The following is a 23,608-nucleotide window of genomic DNA, read 5'->3' as shown; positions in this document are numbered from 1 at the left end:
GCCCAAGTCAAACAGCGGAGGAGTATAAATAGACAAAAAGGTTAGAACATCACAAGCTGCAGAAGGGAATTTAAGCAGTATATGAAGGCAGGCTGTATCAACACAGGTTTTAACGCTTGGTTCTGTCTGCTCAAGACTGCCATCAACCCTTTGTGAAGGCAGAGATCGATATCTAGAGTTTTTAAACGCTGTCTTGACTTTGAATTCAGTGTTGCCAGTCGCTAGATTTAGCGACTTTTCGCCATCCCCAGCGACAAAAAAATGTAATCTAGAAGCTAGCGACAAATCTAGCGGCTTTCCACTTTGGCAACCTCTGTTTTTATTGCTGCCCCCCCCCCAAACACACACACACAAACCTGAGTTGGGCCCATTTTGGGCTTTTAGTATTGACGTCATCACGTATTTGAGCGAATGAACAACCTTTCAGAGAGCCAGTGGCGACTCCTGGTGAGGTTTGTTTGGGCAGCGCTGTGTGGATTGCTGACATCAGACTGAAGCGGCCTGTGCGTCCGTTACAGCCCGTGTTGCTGTTTTCTATTAATCATGCCAGTGGTACGCGCTTATCACAGACTGTCTCACAACAACACACCCTGGAGATACACCCTCTCATTATCATTCTCTTTCTGTCTGGCACTTTCTGCAGCGATGACGTCTAAACACACAGTATCACTTCCCTTGGTAGTTGTTCAGAAAAGGAACTTAAACGAGAAAACGCTGTGTCACGCCAACCGACCGACGGACCGACCGAGATACTCTCCGCCTCTGGCATACATTCCTCTTCTGTTTCACCTTGTCGGAGGTTCTGAAACCAGGGCTCGGCCGGACCCTGGAGCGTCTTCTCAGACAGGGAGAGAGCCATTAGCAGAGCAGGGGGAGGAGGGAGAGGGGGGGGAGGAGGGGGAGGAGGGAGAGGAAGGGGAGGAGGGAGAGGAGGGGGAGGAGGGGGAGGGGGGGGAGGAGGGGGAGGAGGGAGAGGAGGGGGAGGATGGGGAGGAAGGGGAGGAGGGAGAGGAGGGGGAGGAGGAGGAGGAGGGGGAGGAGGGAGAGGAGGGAGAGGAGGGGGAGGATGGGGAGGAAGGGGAGGAGGGAGAGGGGGGGAGGAGGGGGAGGAGGGAGAGGGGGGGGAGGAGGGGGAGGAGGGAGAGGAAGGGGAGGAGGGAGAGGAGGGGGAGGAGGGGGGAGGGGGGGGAGGAGGGGGAGGAGGGAGAGGAGGGAGAGGAGGGGGAGGATGGGGAGGAAGGGGAGGAGGGAGAGGAGGAGGAGGGGGAGGAGGGAGAGGAGGGAGAGGAGGGGGAGGATGGGGAGGATGGGGAGGAAGGGGAGGAGGGAGAGGGGGGGGAGGAGGGAGAGGGGGGGGGAGGAGGGAGAGGAAGGGGAGGAGGGAGAGGAGGGGGAGGAGGGGGAGGGGGGGGGAGGAGGGGGAGGAGGGAGAGGAGGGAGAGGAGGGGGAGGATGGGGAGGAAGGGGAGGAGGGAGAGGAGGGAGAGGATGGGGAAATGCCTTGCTCTTTTCTCTGGGCAGGCTGGAGGCTGCAGGCATCTGAGTCTCTGCTTCCCCCCAGCTCGGGAGACGGTGGTGGGCTCTGCTTCCCCCCAGCTCGTGAGACGGTGGTGGGCTCTGCTTCCCCCCAGCTCGTGAGACGGTGGTGGGCTCTGCTTCCCCCCAGCTCGTGAGACGGTGGTGGGCTCTGCTTCCCCCCAGCTCGTGAGACGGTGGTGGGCTCTGCTTCCCCCCAGCTCGTGAGACGGTGGTGGGCTCTGCTTCCCCCCAGCTCGTGAGACGGTGGTGGGCTCTGCTTCCCCCCAGCTCGTGAGACGGTGGTGGGCTCTGCTTCCCCCCAGCTCGTGAGACGGTGGTGGGCTCTGCTTCCCCCCAGCTCGTGAGACGGTGGTGGGCTCTGCTTCCCCCCAGCTCGTGAGACGGTGGTGGGCTCTGCTTCCCCCCAGCTCGTGAGACGGTGGTGGGCTCTGCTTCCCCCCAGCTCGTGAGACGGTGGTGGGCGTGCGTGCGCTGCCAGATTATCCTCTGGGAGAGAAGCACATTTGGAGCACAGACATCCATCAAGGCAAGCCTTCAGAGATACTGTGGGACTACAATTGATGATGATGATGACGACGACGACGACGACAACGGCGCCGACAGCACACGTACACACGCACAACCATTGTGGACTGACAGAAGAGCTGTAGCATGCCTGCTCTATCAGGTCAGGAGGATGCAGAGCAGAGGACACAGCAACACCACCCTCTGGGCTGCATCCACCTCGACACGGCATGGGAAAGCACCGGGACTAGCCGTGACGGAGAAACACTACATCACAGAAACTGCTGCTGGAATGAAACAATCACAGACAGACAGTATATTACTACTGAATGGAAACACACATACTAGCACATACACACAGACACACAGATACACACACATACACACATAGATACACAAACTGATACACACACACAAACTCACAGACTCACACACACAGACACTGATACACACACACACACCACATCACCAGTATCACCACCTCTCCTCTGTCACTCTTTATAAGATCCACAGCTTCAAAGGACGACACGTGAGCTAAGGAAGCCAACAGAACCACATACCCACACATCCAGGAGGGGGGGGGGGGATCACTGGGTAGGGAGGGGCTGACTCACCAGGAAGAAGAGGAGGGCACTGGGTAACTAAGCAGAGAGGAAAGGAGAGGGGGAGAGGAACAATGAGAAACAGAATGGGAGGGAGGAAGGAGAGAGAGTGGGAGAGAGAGAGAGTGGGAGAGAGAGGAAGAAAATGTTAGGGAGGAGGGAGAGAGAGAGAAAGGGAGGTAGGGACAGAGAGAAAAAGACGTGCAAAGGTGCTCGGCCGTTCCAGTTGTCGAGCAGACCTGGACCTGGTCCATGAGGGGAGCACAGCCGCAGAGGTGACCCCTGGAGGGGCTGATGTCCTGGGCTGGGGGCTGGACGAGGTCTGGGGAGGAGGGAAGGTGGACGTCCAGGACCGGCCGGCGGCACCAGGAGCTATCACTCACCTGATCAGCTGGTGATCAGGCCCCTTTCATGGATCATAAAGCTCTGTTATTGCCTTGTCCTCCAGGAGTCACTGTGTGTGTGTATGTGTGTGTGTATATGTGTGTGTATGTGTGTGTGTCTGTGAGTAGATTTAGTTTTCAAATGGTCCTCAAATACACATCCGGACCAACCCACAGCTCTGTAAATCTCCCTTAGACTGTATCTACCTGAGGTCAAAGACAAAGACTGTTGGTGCATGAAATCTTTGTAACTTTAAGTTTTCCTGGGCCTAGAGTACAATAACAGAATAATAGTTTGTTAGAAGGAGATGTTTCTGCCTGGAGGTGGAGGGATGTGGAGGAGGTGTTTCTGCCTGGATGTGGAGGAAGTGTTTCTGCCTGGAGGTGGAGGGGTGTGGAGGAGGTGTTTCTGCCTGGATGTGGAGGGGTGTGGAGGAGGTGTTTCTGCCTGGAGGTGGAGGGATGTGGAGGAGGTGTTTCTGCCTGGAGGTGGAGGGATGTGGAGGAGGTGTTTCTGCCTGGATGTGGAGGAAGTGTTTCTGCCTGGAGGTGGAGGGGTGTGGAGGAGGTGTTTCTGCCTGGAGGTGGAGGGATGTGGAGGAGGTGTTTCTGCCTGGATGTGGAGGAGGTGTTTCTGCCTGGATGTGGAGGAGGTGTTTCTGCCTGGAGGTGGAGGGGTGTGGAGGAGGTGTTTCTGCCTGGACGTGGTGGGGTGTGGAGGAGGTGTTTCTGCCTGGATGTGGAGGAGGTGTTTCTGCCTGGAGGTGGAGGGGTGTGGAGGAGGTGTTTCTGCCTGGATGTGGAGGAGGTGTTTCTGCCTGGAGGTGGAGGGGTGTGGAGGAGGTGTTTCTGCCTGGAGGTGGTGGGGTGTGGAGGAGGTGTTTCTGCCTGGAGGTGGAGGGGTGTGGAGGAGGTGTTTCTGCCTGGAGGTGGAGGGGTGTGGAGGAGATGTTTCTGCCTGGAGGTGGTGGGGTGTGGAGGAGATGTTTCTGCCTGGAGGTGGAGGGGTGTGGAGGAGGTGTTTCTGCCTGGAGGTGGAGGGGTGTGGAGGAGATGTTTCTGCCTGGAGGTGGTGGGGTGTGGAGGAGATGTTTCTGCCTGGAGGTGGAGGGGTGTGGAGGAGGTGTTTCTGCCTGGAGGTGGAGGGGTGTGGAGGAGATGTTTCTGCCTGGAGGTGGTGGGGTGTGGAGGAGGTGTTTCTGCCTGGAGGTGGAGGGGTGTGGAGGAGGTGTTTCTGCCTGGAGGTGGAGGGGTGTGGAGGAGGTGTTTCTGCCTGGAGGTGGTGGGGTGTGGAGGAGGTGTTTCTGCCTGGATGTGGAGGAGGTGTTTCTGCCTGGAGGTGGAGGGGTGTGGAGGAGGTGTTTCTGCCTGGATGTGGAGGAGGTGTTTCTGCCTGGAGGTGGAGGGGTGTGGAGGAGGTGTTTCTGCCTGGAGGTGGTGGGGTGTGGAGGAGGTGTTTCTGCCTGGATGTGGAGGAGGTGTTTCTGCCTGGAGGTGGAGGGGTGTGGAGGAGGTGTTTCTGCCTGGATGTGGAGGAGGTGTTTCTGCCTGGAGGTGGAGGGGTGTGGAGGAGGTGTTTCTGCCTGGAGGTGGAGGGGTGTGGAGGAGGTGTTTCTGCCTGGAGGTGGAGGGGTGTGGAGGAGGTGTTTCTGCCTGGAGGTGGTGGGGTGTGGAGGAGATGTTTCTGCCTGGAGGTGGAGGGGTGTGGAGGAGGTGTTTCTGCCTGGAGGTGGAGGGGTGTGGAGGAGATGTTTCTGCCTGGAGGTGGTGGGGTGTGGAGGAGATGTTTCTGCCTGGAGGTGGTGGGGTGTGGAGGAGATGTTTCTGCCTGGAGGTGGTGGGGTGTGGAGGAGATGTTTCTGCCTGGAGGTGGTGGGGTGTGGAGGAGATGTTTTTGCCTGGAGGTGGTGGGGTGTGGAGGAGATGTTTCTGCCTGGAGGTGGAGGGATATGGAGGAGATGTTTCTGCCTGGAGGTGGAGGGGTGTGGAGGAGATGTTTCTGCCTGGAGGTGGAGGGGTGTGGAGGAGATGTTTCTGCCTGGAGGTGGTGGGGTGTGGAGGAGATGTTTCTGCCTGGAGGTGGAGGAGGTGTTTCTGCCTGGATGTGGAGGGATATGGAGGAGATGTTTCTACCTGGAGGTGGAGGGATGTGGCAAAATGTCTGGATGAAGAAACACACGATGGGGGAAGTGAGAGGCAGAGGAGAGGCCGGGAGGGAGCGTGTGGAATCCTCTGATAAGGGGGAGAGGAGGCCCTGTGACAGGCCTCCTCCAGCCTCGATAAGGGGGAGAGGAGGCCCTGTGACAGGCCTCCTCCAGCCTCGATAAGGGGGAGAGGAGGCCCTGTGACAGTGCTCCTCCAGCCTCGATAAGGGGGAGAGGAGGCCCTGTGACAGGCCTCCTCCAGCCTCGATAAGGGGGAGAGGAGGCCCTGTGACAGGCCTCCTCCAGCCTCGATGAAGGGGAGAGGAGGCCCTGTGACAGGCCTCCTCCAGCCTCGATAAGGGGGAGAGGAGGCCCTGTGACAGGCCTCCTCCAGCCTCTGATAAGGGGGAGAGGAGGCCCTGTGACAGGCCTCCTCCAGCCTCTGATAAGGGGGAGAGGAGGCCCTGTGACAGGCCTCCTCCAGCCTCGATAAGGGGGAGAGGAGGCCCTGTGACAGGCCTCCTCCAGCCTCGATAAGGGGAAGAGGAGGCCCTGTGACAGGCCTCCTCCAGCCTCGATAAGGGGGAGAGGAGGCCCTGTGACAGGCCTCCTCCAGCCTCGATAAGGGGGAGAGGAGGCCCTGTGACAGGCCTCCTCCAGCCTCGATAAGGGGGAGAGGAGGCCCTGTGACAGGCCTCCTCCAGCCTCGATAAGGGGGAGAGGAGGCCCTGTGACAGGCCTCCTCCAGCCTCGATAAGGGATACTCTGATTTCTCCACACGGCCGGACGCCTATCGCTCACACAGCGAAGACACGCCACGAAAAACGAGAGAGCAGCCAAGAGGGAGGGAAGGGAGGGGTGAGGGAGGGGGGGGGAGGGAAGGAGGGGGGGGGGAGAGGGAGGGAGGGAGGGAAGGAGGGAGGGGGGGGGAGAGGGAGAGGGAGGGAGACTGAGAAGTTGGAGGCCGGGTGAATAATTGATTTAAATGCAGCTTAGCTCTCAGTCGAACCCATCTATTATTCAACATTAGCATGCTGTCAGACAGGGCGGGAGCCCAAACACTGTCTACCAATCGGATCGGGCCTTGCTGTGCTGTCTTCCGCGCCAACCGTTGAAGACTGGAGCGGTTCAGTGACATGCCTCCCGTGGGTCCGGGGAAAGAAGAGAAAGAATTGAAAAGATGATCAATACTTGAACTCATGACGGCCATTAAAAATGCAATGAGAACCAGGACCCAGATTCCATATTAGCCCAGGGCATTTGCATTAAACACACACACATACATGACAGAGTTTCATGCATGAGCCCACCATATCTACATATTCTATTTCATCACAGATAAAAACGTTATTATTTATAGTGAATACGTTTGCATTCAGTAGTAAATAATTGGCACAGCGCCACAAAAACAACCAATCAAAACGCCAAATAGTGGTGCTTGTTGTCAGGTTGAGCAGCGAGTGATGTGGTGTGTGTGAGTCATCCGTGAGCCGCTGGGCCAATGGGTGTCTGTGCAGCCGTGCGTCCGTGCCCTCTGTCTGTCTGTGCAGCCGTGCGTCCGTGCCCTCTGTCTGTCTGTGTGTACATGTTGGTGTGTGTGTGTACGTGTGTGTGTGTGTTCTGTTTCAAGGACAAACGGTTGCTCTTCCAGTCTATTGGACCTACTGGAAACATGTATTGGGTTCCGACAGCCTGGCATGAACGATTGCCACGATAAAAGACCAAACTGTGCAGATAAACACAAAGCGTGTGTGGAGTGCTGGTGGACTGATTGGGAATGAAAGGGAAAAGAAGAAAAGAGATGGAGAAGGAGTGAGAGAAAAACGACGCGGGTGTTAACTCATGAAGTACCTCATCTGGAACACGTTCTGTGCTACATTGTGCACTATTATCCTATCGTGGATACATATCACACTGCAGGCTTAGTCTAAGTCTAATAAGTGGAAATGAATGTCCTTCCACAATGCGCATTAAGAATGATGTCAACCGCGCTGGACTAATGTAGATTGATTCATAATTCCCCAACAATGTAGGGCACCCGTTTGTCCCCAAAGTTAGCGCGTGTCCTTTGCCTCGCGCGTTCCCCTGCTCCTCCGCTCCCTCAGACGCAGACAGGGGGATCTCCAGCCTCTCCGTCACATCGCTCCATCGCGCCTCACGTCTGCAGAGCACAGACTCCACACTTCCTCCTCAGCACAGCTCACGGTGAAGGAGTCAGTCAGAGAGGGCCTAATTAAAGGGGATTAAATGTAAGAGGTTTAGCTCTATGGAAATCATGGAGCGGTGCTGGTTGACTGGTTCTGCGTGTGTCTGTGGTGGAGCAGGTCTGTTTGCAGGAGGAGAAGCTGGAGGGTGGAGGAGCAGGGTGGAGAAGCAGCGTGGAGGAGCAGGGTGGAGGAGCAGGGTGGAGGGGCAGGGTGGAGGGGCAAGGTGGAGGGGCAGGGTGGAGGAGCAGGGTGGAGGAGCAGCGTGGAGGAGCAGGGCGGAGGAGCAGGGTGGAGGAGCAGCGTGGAGGAGCAGGGTGGAAGAGCAGGGTGGAGGAGCAGGGCGGAGGAGCAGGGTGGAGGAGCAGCGTGGAGGAGCAGGATGGAGGAGCAGGGTGGAGGAGCAGGGTGGAGGAGCAGCGTGGAGGAGCAGCGTGGAGGAGCAGGATGGAGGAGCAGCGTGGAGGAGCAGGATGGAGGAGCAGGGTGGAGGAGCAGGGTGGAGGAGCAGCGTGGAGGAGAAGGGTGGAGGAGCAGGGTGGAGGAGCAGCGTGGAGGAGCAGGGTGGAGGAGCAGCGTGGAGGAGCAGCGTGGAGGAGCAGGATGGAGGAGCAGGGTGGAGGAGCAGGGTGGAGGAGCAGCGTGGAGGAGCAGCGTGGAGGAGCAGGATGGAGGAGCAGCGTGGAGGAGCAGGATGGAGGAGCAGGGTGGAGGAGCAGGGTGGAGGAGCAGCGTGGAGGAGAAGGGTGGAGGAGCAGGGTGGAGGAGCAGCGTGGAGGAGCAGCGTGGAGGAGCAGCGTGGAGGAGCAGCGTGGAGGTCCCCCTGCCTGCCTCTCCCAGCTCCCCGGCTCCTCTGCTGACATGAGCATGTTGACACGCAGAGCCGTGTGAACCGACCACATGCAAGCGGAGTGGGGAACCTGCATATATAGACCACAGTTACCAAGTGGAGTGGGGAACCTGCAGCTACAGACCACAGTTACCACACTACGGCAACGGAACGTTTGGTGATTGAGAGTGCGAGTGTGTATGTGTGTGTGTGTGTGTGTGTGTGTGTATTTACAGCGATCTTTCTTTACTTCCTTTGCCTGTAGCCCATATCTGGGTCAGAGAACTGGCTTGTCTTGAAGGAGTTTATCTCATTCATCCAGGTTGCCGCAAAGCATTCTGTGTGTGTGTGTGATTGTGCTTGCGTGTGAGTTATCAAAAGAGTGGCATTTCCTTTATTCTAAAGGGCTATGTCGAACATATACTGTGTTCAAAGTAGGACAAGAGAAAAAAGAAAGAAAGAGAGAGGAATGAAGGGCATCGTAAATACTTGTTCTCTTTAAAGTGTGAAGAGCTCATGTAAAAACTGATCTCTCTCCCTCAGAGGAGTACAAACTGATATCTCTCTCCCTCGGAGGAGTACAAACTGATATCTCTCTCCCTCGGAGGAGTACAAACTGATATCTTTATCCCTCAGAGGAGTCAAAACGGCTCCTGAACCACTTTGATCATTTTTATACTACAATGATACTTGTTTTAAGGGATTTGTATTGATGTCTCATAGATTTGTATCGCAGTGATGTCTTTGTCTTAGCTATGGATTGCTGAACCTCCTGGCTGCACGACACATTTGACCAAACAAACATCACCCTGCCCTCCTCTCTCTATACCGTCATTACTCTTCCCAATCAAAACCACCTGCACGGTAGTATGAAATCAGTCCAGTTATTTATCCAACTACAATGACCCCGCTAGAAAAAGCTGTTAATGTACCACATCAGCTGGTTCCAGCACTGAATTACTGTCATTTCAACAAACAGCACTGATGAGAAGCCGCTTTAATAGTGATCATATATCACTGACACGTACAGCTGTACTGTCACAATTGTTATTCACTTATATTTAAACCAGTCATTTCCCCCAACACAGCTTTCAATACTGCTGGCATTAGCATTCAAATGTGATTCAGACTAGAAAGTCTCCGCCTTCAGACTTTCCCCCGAAGCTCTGCAGTCTTCTGTGGTGAAACTGACCGAGTCCTCCACCAGTTTAAAAACAGCACAGTCATTTCCATCGCTGAAGATGGCACAGCTGTGCAGTCACATCGCTGCACCTGCAAGACAAGTTGTTACTTTCCTATGAGACAGCAGGCAGATGAACATCCACCTCCAGGGGGTTCTGTTCCCCAGACCCCAGGGAGAGGAGAGGGGGAGGGCTGATGGAGGGAGAGGAGAGGGGGAGGGCTGATGGAGGGAGAGGTTTGGTGGAGGGAGAGGGGGGGGGGGAGTGGACAGAGGGAGAGAGGCCTAATTGTCACCCTGGGGAGTTCATTAGGTACCAGAGGAAGACCACACCTGGGACACTTTCTGGAGGCCACAACTCCTGCTAAAACAACTGGGACAGGCGTGATAGTGTCATCTGTATGTGTGTGTGTTTGTGTCTGTGTGTGTGTGTGTGCATTTCTAACACATCCATCTCTTCTATAGCTGCAGTTCCTCGGAATGTATCATGTATGAGAGCGAGAAAAGGGGAAGTGTAAGAGATCATTTTTAGAGAATAAGAATGCATCACACCGCTCTGCACATCTTCTCCATGACAGGCCGGGGACGTTGGAGCAGCGCTCTCGAGTCGTTCCACCAGATCCAGGCTGTTTCTCCACCCAGCCTAACCCCACGAGGGGATCCCGGTCATCCACCCAGCGAAGGTTACGCAACACCTTCGAGCTTCTCAAACACAGCCCCCAAAGTCTGGCCTCCAGCGTTGCCATGGCACTAAGAGGATTACCGTGGCGATGTTGGAGAGTCCTGAATGTGGCAGGAGGGTTTGGCCAGGGGGACGGCTCTCCCCCAACAGAGACACAGCCTCACGGCCGTGACCAGATTAGGCAGACGGATGCCAGATGCTTCTCTCAGTGTGAAGACTTGAATGAGCTGGAGAGGGGGAAACAGGGTCAGAAGATGAAAGCTTCCTGTTCTTCAGTCCTCCGGCTCTCCTCCCACTCTCTCTCCTCTCTGTTTGGGGACTCTTCTCTGTCTGTTTACTGACCAGACACTAAGGAGCTTTCATGTCCCTTCAGGCTGGGGGGGGGGGGGGGGGGGAGATGGTTGAGGAACAGGAGAAGCCTCTGATGTTTCTCAAAGATCTTAATCTGGAGGATTGGATAACTGTGGTGTCTTGATGGCAGCGTGGAAATAAAAACAGTTGTATCTGTATGCGAGTGAGGTTTTGATCTTGACTTGAATACGGCAGGATTGTTGAGAGGGCTGATCCGCTGCTTGAATTAGGATCGGATACTGTTAAGGATAGTGTAAACTGGGTGTTGAGAGGAAGAATGATACACGGTTAAGCATCGGACCAAGTTGTTTGTAGTTTAATTAGTAATGATGCAATCACAAGATACATAATGAAAACAACACACCAAGATGTCCGTAGTCTAGTACAATGAATCAGTCGATGATGCAAAAGCAGTCGTCCCACCAAAACAGAGTATAAGATTAGAACGAACGAAGGCCTTCGTTGAGAAAGTGGTCGTGACAGAATATCAGAGAAAGTTCTGCCCCTCCCAAGTTCTGTCTCCCCGCCCTTGGGAGACAGATCTTGTACTCCCCAGAGAGGGAGGTCTGGTGAGTGGCCATTGGTCAGGAGACCTTGGGGTGGCTATTGTTAACCAATTAAATGTCCAGGGCGTTCATGCTGGCGCAAGGTGGGCAGTCCACGGACCTGGTGATGTTAGGAGAGGGAGGGGGCAGAGAAGACCCACAGGTCTGGTGTTGTTCAGGGAGGGGGGTGGACGAGACCCACAGGTCTGATGCAATCCAAGGGGGGGGGGGGGGTTTGAGTTCTCCAGAGTTGAGAGCAGGTCATCTCGAGGTCCTGATGATATACGGGGTGGGGTCTTCAAGGGGAAGGGGAGAGGGTAAGACCACTCCTAGGTCAGATGATGTAAAGGGGCAGATGGGCTCCAAGGAGAAGGGGGCATCCAGTGAGAAGGGGGGGGGGGGGGCAGAGTCTCCAGGGGAAGGGGGCATCCAGTGAGAAGGGGGGGGGGGGGGGGCAGGGTCTCCAGGGGAAGGGGGCATATTATCCATAGTAAGAACTGTCCGGTCTGACTCGTCCTGAAGCAGAGAAGAGTTATGTTCCCAGCATCACCTTATCTCCCAAGTTGACACTTTTACTCCCATGAGCTGACTAGCTCATTGTGCTCACACCAGTCCCTGAGCGTCACAAACTCGCCTCCCAAGTCAGTTTGCCTGACATCTGCATTCTTGTCCACACACCAAAGTTACATTTCAATGTTTCTTATCTGTTACTTTATTAAATCAATTGATCACATTCAATATTTGTATCTTAGTTATTAGCATTACAAAACATGTGTGTTTACATATTCATATTAGATATTGATTGGTATAGCAGCATTGATCAGCAGTATAATGCTATCATTTCCTCACAATCCCTCCTTTGACACCACTATGTGGTGTCAACATTAAAACTGGATATTTTAAAGTTTCATGGATCCCTCCTTTCACACCCTCTAAAGGGTGTGACAACACAAATTCAAAATATACCAGTCTGGCAGTAAAGGCAAATCAGTTGTTAACTAGGTTAAACATGCGTAAAACACTTAAGCAATGAACCAAAATACAGTCAAACTAGATGTTAAAATGCAAAATCAGTCGATAACTAGGTTAAACATGCGCATATGGTCATCAAAACAGTCAAAATTTAATATTTTTAAAGTTTTCATGGATCCCTCCTTTCACACCCTTTAAAGGGTGTGACTACACAAATTTAAAATATTATGAACCTGTGTGAGCAAACAATGGAGGTTAGTTCAGATGAGCAATAAGAAACAGTCAGTCAGATTACAGGAAGATATATATGACTTTTTTTTTTTTTTTCTAGAACTCACCCTCCTTTCACACCCTCTAAAGGGTGTGACGCCTTACGATCAGTCAATCTGTTAAACAGAACATTAAAAGAGTCAATACATGTAGAAAGAAACTGTTAATTCGGACAGGATATTTTAAAGTTTTCATGGAATCCCTCCTTTCACACCCTTTAAAGGGTGTGACAACTAACACAAAATTTAAAATATCCCGTTAAGGAACACAATGCTTAGAACGATAATAATGAGACTATGCAGCGTTATGGCCAAGTGGTGTGGACACACTGGACACAGTGGGAAAACCCTAATGATGTTATAGGGGAAAACCCACCGTCACTCCGCAGAGTGGACATTCGACATCCATGTACCCACGGCAGACCTGAACATACTCACAGGTCCCCTTCACCACATACATACAACTTTAGCCAAGCTTTTAGAATTGTAATAAAATAAATTTGAGAACATTGAATAACAATCAAACTGGACATTACTGATTAAGATATGTCCCAGTGTAAATAAGGACGTGATTAGTGAAAGTAAAGGGGTTCAAAAGATAATGCCGTGAGGAAAGAGAACATGGCCCTAGCGACAGCCGTCGCTCCAGTCCTGTCCACTTGTAGCCTCACAGAAACGCTCGATCTCTGAGTGAACTTCAAATTCCACCATTTCCTCCAGATAACACTGTGCCTGCTGCCCTGTTAAAGTATTTGTCAGTCTTCCAATCAGGTTCTTAGCGCAGGGTATGAAACAGCAGCTGCACATGATCAGAATGACTACCGTCGCTGTCACTGCCCCCACCACTGAGACAATAGTAGATGTCCATTTACCGAACCAGGACTGCAACATTGATGTGAAGTAGTTGTCCACTCCACTGTTCTCGGCCAGTTCCTTACTCAGAGACGTCAGTCCCTTCAATGCCCTGGATACGGAGCCATCTGGTGCAGTGTTGTTAGGGACAAATGTGCAGCACAGGGTTCCAAAAATCCTGCACACTCCGCCCTTCTCGGCCAACAACATATCCAATGCCATACGATTCTGCAGTGTCATGGTGCTGGTTCGGTCTAGCTGCTCGGCTAGTCCCCCTATAGCGACTCTAGTAAAGTTCACAAATCGTTGCTGATTGTAGTATATGTAATTTATCCACTCCATGTTTTTGTTTATCGATGGGAAGATGAACAGTGACTCAAAACCTGCCAGAATCGGATTTCTTGCCTTGTATTCGTCTGGAACTCCTCTTGGTACGCCTATAGCATCCATCCAGATACCAGAGTCAAATGATCCTTTAACTGCCCTTGTCTGTCTCTTGATGTGGCCAATACCTCTGTCTGCCAGCCTCTCGATCTCATCGGCCGTCCGTGGAATGGCATAGAATGGCATTACAAGCTGAATTGGCGCACACACTCCTGTCCAGTCATGAGGCAATATTGGATACAATGTCGTCCCACAGAGCCACCACACATCCGCTCTAGGATAATGCATTTCATTCAGAACGTCGAGTGTGTGTCCACTTGGTGCGTAAGTTTGGTTGCACTGTGTTAGGCGGCCGACATCAACGTGCCCTGACAATTTTCGAATGCAGGTGTATCTTCCATCATATGGGGTGAAATGGGGCGGCCTTGCCATGGGTACTGAGGGAAACAGCAGTTTGATAGTGGTGCAACCTTCTGGGTGTAGCTGGCTGAAAAGTTTCAACAGGCATTTGAACGTTTTTTCATCATCCCTCGGGGTGATAGGAAAAGGTACCGTTCCTAGTAGTGGCCTTGCGGTCCCGCAAGCCACACAGTTTTTAACTCTATGCTGTTCCGCAGTGTACATCATCCAGTCTACCCACTCATTTCTGTCGGCGTATCCTGTTTCAGCTACAATGGTGTCCTTGAGTGTGGTCTGTCCTGAGTTCTGGGCTTTGGTGCTGTCTGGAAATGTGTTCTTTGATATTATGATCTCAAAAGTTCTGATTGTGTCTTTTCCCTTTTCCTCCATTCCTAGACAGTAGCTTCCCCTATCTCCTTCGTAGGGATCTTTTAGGGTGACAAGCAGTGGGTTGCATGATGATTTAGGTTTGCAGTCCTTGGGAGCCTTCCCTCTGCTTATAGACAGTCTCTCCAGTTGGTTTATGTTTCCATTACTGACCCTTTTTAGCGCAGTGGCAGGCTTGTATCCCCAGTCATGTGGTCCAGTGTTCCATCCGATATCTCCCCATGAGCTACAGTGTGTGGTTATTCCCATGTAGATGTTTACTGAACTGTAGTACTCTTGACTGCCCCAATTGCATGGTAACATTTCGCAGAGGTCTACCTTCAGTGTCGCTGTTTGGCCCAGGGTGTATTTCAGGCTGCTTAGGCACTCAGTGGTTGTTTTGAGACAACCCATGGTGCAGACGAGCAGTCCCCAAAAGCACAATCTAGACATATTGATGTGTTGCCGCGGAATGTGTGAAGTGAGGAAACCGGTTGGGCTAGAAGAAGTGTCGTATGATTATTAAGCATATGATGAGTACGTCCACTTTTTCGACAAAACGTTGGTAAGGTCCGTCAGTGCTTTCATATACTCAGAAGCCTCTATCTTCCATAAGTCTAGAATTGGGCCCCTGCCCCCATCCCTAGGCGGTCCTGGCATGGGTCTCCCAGTCAGCAATTCATGTGGGGACAAGTGTGTCTTTTCGGATTGGGAACTTCTCATTGACATTAGGGCTAGTGGTAGGGCATCCACCCATGACATCTTGGTGCCATAGCAGATCTTAGCAGTCTTCCGTTTCAATGTTCCGTTCACCCTTTCTACTATTCCTTGTGATGCCGGATGGTATACTGCCCCAAAGCTGTGTGTTATTCCCAACTGTTGCTCCACTTTTGCCAGGTGTTGGCTTGTGAAATGGCTGCCGTTGTCTGATCGGATTCTTGCTGGGACCCCATATCTGGGTATGAGTTCGTTTTTTAACCATTTGATCACGGAATTCGCGTCTTCTCGTCTTGTGGGTATTGCCTCCACCCACTTTGTGAATCTGTCCACCATCACCAGCATGTATCTGAAACCTCGTACTATGTTTTCTGCCCCCATGTCCGTGTAGTCTATGCATATTTCTTTAAACGGGGCCTCCGGAACCGGGAATCTCCCCATTGGGCAGGTGAAGGTTTTCTTGTCATTAAATGCCAGGCATGTGTCGCATTCGCGTACATAGTTCTCGACCAACTCCTTCATGTACGGATGCCACCAGTCTGTCTCTATGGTTTTTGTGGTTCGTCTTCTGCTTTCATGGGCTGGTCCATGCGCTTGCGCTGTCAGTATTGTCACTAATTTTGCCGGTGCTACTAATCGTCCGTCGTGTGCTCTCCACAGTCCATCTTTTTCTGTAGCTCCTTTGTGTATCCACTGGCTCTGTTCGTACACTCCTGCTTCCTTTTGTATCTCCACTAGGTCTTGTGTGGTCAGGGCTGGTCTGATTGGCTCGGCCAGACACATCAATTGCTTGGTGTATCCTCCTGCCATTTTGGCTGCTCTGTCGGCCGCATCATTTCCTTGGGCAACATGATTATTGCTTTTTTGGTGTCCTGGACATTTCATTATGGCTACCCTAGTGGGCAGCAGTACTGCCTCGAGCAGTCTCTTAAGAGTCGTGGAGTGTCTGACGGCGGTTCCATTGGTCGTAAGAAATCCTCTCCTTTTCCACTGTGGCCCGTCTACATGCACTGCTCCATGTGCATAGGCTGAGTCGGTGTAGATGTTTACGGCTTTCCCTTGGCTTAATTCCAAAGCCCTTGTGAGCCCGTGGATTTCTGCTAACTGTGCCGATGCTGGTTGTGGAATGATTTCTGCTTCCCAGGTAGTGTGATTGTTCCATTTGCCAGTTCCTTCCTGCTGAACAACTGCATAGGAGGCCACATTTCCAGTGTTTCCCTTGTAGCAACATCCGTCGCTAAACAGTGTGCTGTCCGGGTCTTTTAGTGGTGTGGTGGTAAGATCGGGTCTTATCTTCAGATCCTTCTGAGATACATATTCACAGTTGTGTGGTATGAGTTCAGCAGGATCCAACTCAGGGGCCATGTTGATGTTTCCAGTCTCATAGAAAATGTGTGGTTTTGTCAATGTCCCACATATTTTTGCTTTTCGTACTGCAGAGATGGTGAAAGCCCTTGAGGTAAGAAATGACACCACCCCATGTGTTGTGTTGACTTTTAGCGGGTGGCACATGACAATGTGTGCTGTCTTTTCGATGGCCTTGGCTAAAGCCGTCAGGTGTCTGCCGCACCCTGTTTGTCCCATTTCTACATTACTAAGTTTTGAACTGTGATACATAAGTACTCTTCTTTCTCCCTCCTTTCTCTGAAACAGAACTGCCGTAACAGTACCACCTGTTTCAGAAACATCCAGATGAAATGGTTTTGTGTAGTCCGGGGGACAGAGGTGTTCGGCCTGTCCCAGTGCTTGTTTGGTGCGGATAAATGCTTGCTCGGCCTCTGGTGTCCAGACGAGTACTTGTTGGTGTTCCCTGATTCCGGCGGTGTTGAGTATGTCCCTTAGTGGTTGGGTTAGCGACACGTAGTCAGGGATGTGGTTTCGGCTGTATCCGGTCAATCCCAGAAATGCCAGCATGTGTTTGACAATTGTTGGTTTCCCATGGTTCAAAATGGACTCCTTTTGTGAGCCTGTTAGTGTCATGCTGTTGGCTGAGATCAATCTGCCCAAATACGTGACTGTTCGTCTGGCAATCTGAGTTTTTTCTTTCTTCACCTTATATCCTTTTTCCGCCAGCACTGTCAGCAATGTTCGGGTTGCTTCGAGGCACTGCTCAGCCGAGGTCGCTGCTAGTAATAAATCATCCACATATTGGATAATTACTGTCCCTTGTGGCAGGGTAATGTCTGACAGGTCATCGCGCAGCACTAAGTTAAAGATTCCCGGGGAGTCCTTGTATCCTTGTGGCATGCGGTTGTAGGTGTATCGCCGTCCATTGTATGTGAATGCAAACCAGTCCTGTACTTCTTGACGCAGCGGGATGCAGAAGAAAGCGTTCGCCAGATCTATGACTGAGAAGTGGGTTTGTTCTGGCGACAAATTCATGAGCGAGACATAGGGATCTGGTACGACCAACAGTCGCGTGTTTGTTACATCGTTGATTGGGCGGAGATCATGCACCATTCTCCATCCTTTTCCTCCTGCTTTTGGTACTGGCAGTATTGGTGTGTTCCATTGAGAGTTTGACGGCCGTATCACTCCAGCTGCTAGCAACCCGGCAATGGTCTCGCCAATCCCTTCTATCTGTTCTTCTTTGAGTTTATATTGGGGACGCCAGATTGGTGTGTCAGATGGATTCTTCAGTGTCATCCCAATCTCGCTGGTCACCCTCCCTACATCATATGGTCCTGTTGTCCACAACTTGTCTGGGACATCTTTTAGATAGTGGTCCGTGTTTGGGTGATTTGTGTGTTCCCGTCCATGGTCCCTTTCCAGCTCCACTTCTTCCATATCTCCTTCGTTGTCTTGTGTGTCAGAAATTCTCCACATGTCTCCTGCGGCGTTCACATGCAATTTTGGTGCTGTTGTGGGCAGCCATGTCATCGTCAGTGCTTTTTTCACCATTGGACCGAGACACCTTGCTTCTCCTCCTGCTGCAACTGATAGGGTGATGTGGGGCACAGATTCAGTGGTCAGTGTGTACCATGCCATCTGGTCAGGTGTTAGTTCACAATATGCTGCGACTCCTTCTTTTCCCACATATATGTCTCTTGATCTGATTGTCTCTGTTTTTCCCTCTTTGTGTGTCTGCCACGCCTCCTGATATACTTCGTCTGGTGCCCGTAGATAGTTGTATGTGCAATGTGGGGGGTCCGGGGGCGGTCCGTATGGATGTAGTTCATTGATCCATGCCTTCCAGTCCATATAGGTTTTGAGCGCTCCTTTCGTTTCTCCTGGCGGAGACAGTCTTGTCCAGTATATTTGCGTCATTTCTGTCATTCCTACTGGTGTCTTTGTGTTAGTGCCCATGAACAGTATCCTCTGGCCATCACTGATTGTTTTTGATGTTTCTACTCCTGGCATATACAACGCCAATCCTTTTGTGGAGCAGGTGATGGTAACTCCTATTTTCAGCAGCAGGTCTCTCCCCATCAGGTTCATGGGGCATTTGGGGGCATGCAGAAATGAATGTGTCAGTGTTTGTGAGCCGACTGTGGTGATTAGTGGCTGGGTGTACCGCTGTTCTTCGCTTTGTCCCGAGTATCCAACTGTTCTGATGGTTTTAGAAGAGAGTGGGGTTGTCCCTTTTAGATTGTTCAGGCATGACACTGCCGCACCTGTGTCCACCATCAACTCCACTTTTTCTCCATCAATCATGCAGGTGACCATTGGTACTTTACTGGCTTGGATGTCACCTGCAGTCGGATCCTCTGGGCCTCCTCATTGGTCGCCATCCCACTGGTCCAGGGTCCATGTCGCGACCGGCATCTGTGTCGCATTCGGTGGCTGAAGCAGAGGCAGACCCGCTGGTTGCTGAGTTTGTTGCGGCTGTGGTACCTGTAGGTTCAGAGTTATTTGGCCTCTACCTCCTCCTCTCTTGTTGTAGCCACCTCTTCCTCGTTTGTTCTGGCCTTGAGGGCATTCCCTGGCGAAGTGTGTCGTCTCTCCACATGTGTAGCACGCTCCTCGCTGGCCTCCTCGTCCGCCGCCTGTAGGGTAGGCATATTGAGGGGCATTTTGTGGAAACGCCGATGGATACTGATATTGGGGTTGGGGGTATTGGGGTTGGGGTTGTTGGGGACGAGGGTATTGTGGTTGAGGGGGTATTTGGGGAAGGGGGTATTGTGGTTGAGGAAGAGGGTATTGAGGTTGTGGGGGTATTTGGGGAAGGGGGTATTGAGGTTGTGGGAGAGGGTATTGAGGTTGTGGGGGTATTTGGGGAAGGGGGTATTGAGGTTGTGGGGGAGGGTGTTGTGGTTGGGGAAGAGGGTATTGAGGTTGTGGGGGTTTTGGTCGCACTTCCACTGCCATTTGCTCAAACAGAGGTTCTTCCACTATCATTTGTGTCTTGGTAGCTTTCTTCTTCTCATTGGCCATGTCGTGTCTATCTGCGACCCGACCCCTCAGGAGCTGTCTGTTCATGTCACTGTCTTTCAGACATAGTTCTTTTTCAGCTTTATCATGCTTCTTTTGGTAATGTATAAGGTAGTTTGTCCATTCAGCCACAGGTTTGTAGGTCAGACCCACCACGTCCTCGAGTTCGTCTCGGACGGCTTTCGGGAGTGCTCTTACTACTGCAGACTTCCAAAACAATAATTGGCCTTTAGTGACATCGTGGCGTTCTCCAGTTCCTTCCAACCACACATCCTCAGCTCTTCTGAGAAATGCGTGCATCTTCTCTCCAGGCTCCATTTCCAAGCTTTCCAGGGCTGCCAAGCTCTGCTCTTGTGGGTAGATGTCTCTTATGGCATCCCAATATCTTCCTCTGGCATTGTTGAACGGTTCTCTGTCGTCATCCCCCTCGCATTTAGCCTTCTGGTCGATAGTTCGAACCTTCACTTTCCCATCCAGTCGTAAGATGATGGCTCGGATGTCTCCCATTGCCAGGCGGTCTTGTGCCGTCAGCTTCTCGAAAGCCCTTATCCATTGGGCTCCTCCGGCCGACAGTGGAGGAAGTACAGTGACTAACTCGTTCATGTCTCTATGGCTCCATGGTTCGTACCGGGCTGCCCCGCCTGCATCCAACAGCAGTGGGCATTGGAACTGGCTGTTGTCGCTCCACCCTCCTTTGTGGGCCTGGTGTGACCTGGTTCTGGCGGACATTCCTCTTTGATCTACTTCCATTTCTTTTCCTGTTATTATTACAGAATCTGTCTTTTCGTGGCGGCTTTTCCTCTGGTTCCGCTTGTATCTCTCCTCTTCTTCAATTCTTTCCAGTTTTTCTTCCAGCACCCTTCGTTGTTCGTCTGGGATTTCTTCACACTCCCCTTCAATCAGGCTGTCCTGGTCAAGTTCATGGCTTGCGTAGCCAGTTCTTCTGGGAATGCTGGACTGGCACAGGCTACTGTTTAGGTCAGGTTCATACCCCGTTCTTTGGGGAATGTCGGGCTGGCTGTAGTTGCGAGGTCTCGTTTGGCTGTTTAAAGAGGCTGGGGCTGGACGTTCTCTTGATTCGTTTTCTTCCCTCCTTTCTTGCTCCATCATCGTTGCCTGTGTTTTGATGATCCTTTCTCCCAGTATTGATGCCATTTCTGTCAGTTCTTCCACTGTAAGATCATCTGGGATGTCCGTGCGTCTCCCGTTGACTTCTAATTCAAGTTTTCCCGACTTGACCTCGAACACTGGGGCTTGGGTAAATGGATTGTTGGATGAATAAGGTGGGGGAGCTGTAGGGGCTTTTGGGGTCTCCTTGGCGTCTGGAGCTGTTGGAGTTATTGCCTCTGTGATGTCTGGGTACAATCTTTTTTCACTTATTTTTGGCGGCAGGTGGGTTGTTATTGGTTGATTTTCTGGGATGGTCAACATCATTATTAATTCTGTTGCCCTTGCATGTTTCAGCTTAGCTTGTTCATAGGCTCGCTTGCTTCCTCCTATCTTGTGGCTGCCTGCCTTTTCCCATTCATTTTTCTTGGAAATCATCTCTTGTCTCTCAAATTCGGTTATTTTCTTCCTGTCATCCAATGTTACTTCCATTACATTTCCCAGAATCAGTCCCCTCCTTCCCCAATCCAGGTATAGATGCTCAAATGTCTTGCGTTTCTCCTCTATCTCTTTCTTGGAATTGGTGGCTTCCAGCCTTCTCCACATCACATCCTTTACTGCCTTCAAGGTGGTTGGTCTGGACGCCATCCTTCTCTTCTCCTGGTGTTTCTAAGTCTGGTGTCAGTCAGATCAGGCTTGTGTCAGGGTAAATTCTGGATACAGTCAAGTCAGTGATGTTGCTGGATAGTCGAGTCGGTCTAGTTGGATACAGTCAAGTCAATTATGTCCTCTGGTTCAATGATGAACTCAGCTCTGACCCAATTGATTGTCTTCCTGTTGCCTTCAATTGGCCTCAGCCTCTCCAGCAATGCTGTCTGATCGTCAGTCCGCCTCCCTGGTAGTTCCTCCCAAGCTTCCTTTATCTCCTCGTGCTTTGCACGTTTCCGTGGACGTGACTTGTCTTCAGGTGATTCTTTTCTGCCTGGCCAGTGCTTCATATGCCAGACGGCCTTGTATGTCACACAGATTCTGGTTATCCACTTATCCGGGCGAGCCTCGACTTCACTCGTTGTTGTCCCTCGCAGATATTCTTCCAACGTTGGTGGTTCAAAGAAGGCGTCAAAAGTTTTCGAGTGTGCGCTCTTGTGGAGCTTCTCCACGATTGGCTGCAAGTGTGAAGGTTTGACTATAATTTGTGATGCCAGCTTCTCGAAATATTCTGCTTGTGTTGGATACTGTTCTTTTATTTCCTCCTTGTTTATGCACTGCAGCGATCCTGCAAACACAAGTTTGTATTCTTCCTCAGTTAATGCCACTCTTCTGTTGGTTGTGGGGTCTTTTTTACCGCTGCCTTCTTTAAACCCAGTATCTGGGTTGACCGTGTATTTGGTCTGCCACCAGTCTAATATTTTATAACCTGGCCTTAATTCAACGTGCGATGGACGCCACTTCATTTGTCCTCTCCTTAAAGACACATAAACATAACTTTTTCTTGTTTGAAACAGACATAAAACAAACATGACAGATACATATAGGCAACATAAGGCAAACATAACAGACACACACAGATAGCAAGGTCACGTCTGACCATAAATACTTGTTGTTCCACCACTGGTTGGAATCAAACAATAACAGCTGTAGTAATGCCATGTACCACTAGTCGGAGCCAGACAAAATAGAACTGCAATAATGCCATCCACCACCAGTCGGAGCCACAGACAAAACACAACTGCAATAATATAATCCACCACCAGTCTGAGCTCACCAACCACCCAACTGCCACCAGCCGGATCCAGGCTAGTAACAGCTGCAACCCACTGTCACCAGTCAATGCCAACCACCAAAATAATTGTAACCTGTTGCTGGTCGTAGCTGTGGGTAGAGTCTCAAAGATCCATACATACACATCAGTATTAGAGAGAGAGAGAGAGAGAGAGAGAGAGAGAGAGAGAGAGAGACAAGGAGTTTAGTTGGCACCGGTAGGTCTCAGCTCCTTGACCAGAGAGAGGTAAAGAGAGAGAGAGACATAGAGAGAGAGAGAGAGAGAGAGAGTGTGTGTAGTGCAAGAGAGGGGAGGGGAGGAGAGGGGTGGGGAGGTGTGTGAAGGGAGAGAGTGTGTGAGAGGGGAGTGGTGGGGAGGTGAGGTGTGTGAAGGGAGAGACGAGAGGGTGTGTGAGAGGGGAGGGGTTGGAGGGGAGGGGTTGGGAGTTGAGGGGAGGTGTGTGAAGGGAGAGAGTGTGTGAGGGGGGGAGGGGAGGGGAGAGAGGAGAGGAGGGGGGAGGAGAGGAGAGGGGAGGTGGGGAGAGCGAGAGAGAGAGGGCGAGAGTGAGAGAGTGTGTGAGAGGGTAGGGGTTGGAGGGGTAGGGAGTTGAGGGGAGATGTGTGAAGGGAGAGGAGGGGAGAAAGGAGAGGAGAGGAGTGGAGAGGGGAGGAGAGGAGAGGGGAGGAGAGGAGAGGAGAGGGGAAGGGAAGGGAGGGGAGGTGTGTGAAGGGAGAGTGTGTGAGAGGGGAGGGGTGAGAGGAGAGGAGAGGGGAGGGGAAAGGTGCGAGGGGAGAGATACACATTATTAACCCAACAATGCTAAGAGATAGCGAGAGAGAGAGAGAGAGAGAGCGAGAGAAAGGGAGAGAGAGAGAGCTTGTCTAAAATGCGCCATGCTCGAACCTCGGCATGGCCCCATCCCGACAATGCAATAGAGAGAAAGGGAGAGAGAGCAAGAAAGGGAGAGATACACATTATTAACCCAACAATGCTAAGAGATAGCGAGAGAGAGAGAGAGAGAGAGAGAGCGAGAGAAAGGGAGAGAGAGAGAGCTTGTCTAAAATGCGCCATGCTCGAACCTCGGCATGGCCCCATCCCGACAATGCAATAGAGAGAAAGGGAGAGAGAGCAAGAAAGGGAGAGACACACATTATTAACCCAACAATGCTAAGAGATAGCGAGAGAGAGAGAGCGAGAGAAAGGGAGAGAGAGAGAGCTTGTCTAAAATGCGCCATGCTCGAACCTCGGCATGGCCCCATCCCGACAATGCAATAGAGAGAAAGGGAGAGAGAGCAAGAAAGAGAGAGAGTCTGCTTGTGAAATGTGCCCTGCTCGAACCTCGGCATAGCCCATTCCAGCAATGCAGTAGATAGGGAGAAAGAGAGAGAAAGCAAGAAAAAGAGGTTTGCTACTCCTTAAATCTCCACAAACATATTATTTACGTCT

At 51.7% G+C, this 23,608-nt stretch overlaps 2 protein-coding genes across 2 annotated transcripts; both read right to left on the bottom strand.

The window, feature by feature from the left end:
* Positions 1-14,722: 14,722 nt before the first annotated feature.
* On the bottom strand, positions 14,723-19,067 carry LOC124479589. The gene has a single exon (XM_047038388.1). It carries the CDS (start codon positions 18,586-18,588, stop codon positions 14,728-14,730), a length of 3,861 nt encoding a protein of 1,286 aa, XP_046894344.1. The 5' UTR covers positions 18,589-19,067; the 3' UTR covers positions 14,723-14,727.
* On the bottom strand, positions 18,640-21,834 carry LOC124479524 (programmed cell death 6-interacting protein-like). The gene is made up of 2 exons (XM_047038290.1): positions 21,818-21,834; positions 18,640-21,676 (listed from the first exon to the last, which is right to left on the bottom strand). The coding sequence occupies exon 2, from the start codon at positions 21,046-21,048 to the stop codon at positions 18,640-18,642; it is 2,409 nt and encodes an 802-aa protein (XP_046894246.1). The 5' UTR covers positions 21,049-21,676; positions 21,818-21,834.
* Positions 21,835-23,608: the final 1,774 nt, after the last annotated feature.

Source organism: Hypomesus transpacificus, chromosome 17, assembly GCF_021917145.1.
Source record: "Hypomesus transpacificus isolate Combined female chromosome 17, fHypTra1, whole genome shotgun sequence".
NCBI lineage: Eukaryota > Metazoa > Chordata > Actinopteri > Osmeriformes > Osmeridae > Hypomesus > Hypomesus transpacificus.
Note: the sequence above shows the minus strand (reverse complement) of the source record. Positions and strands in the feature narration are given on the sequence as shown.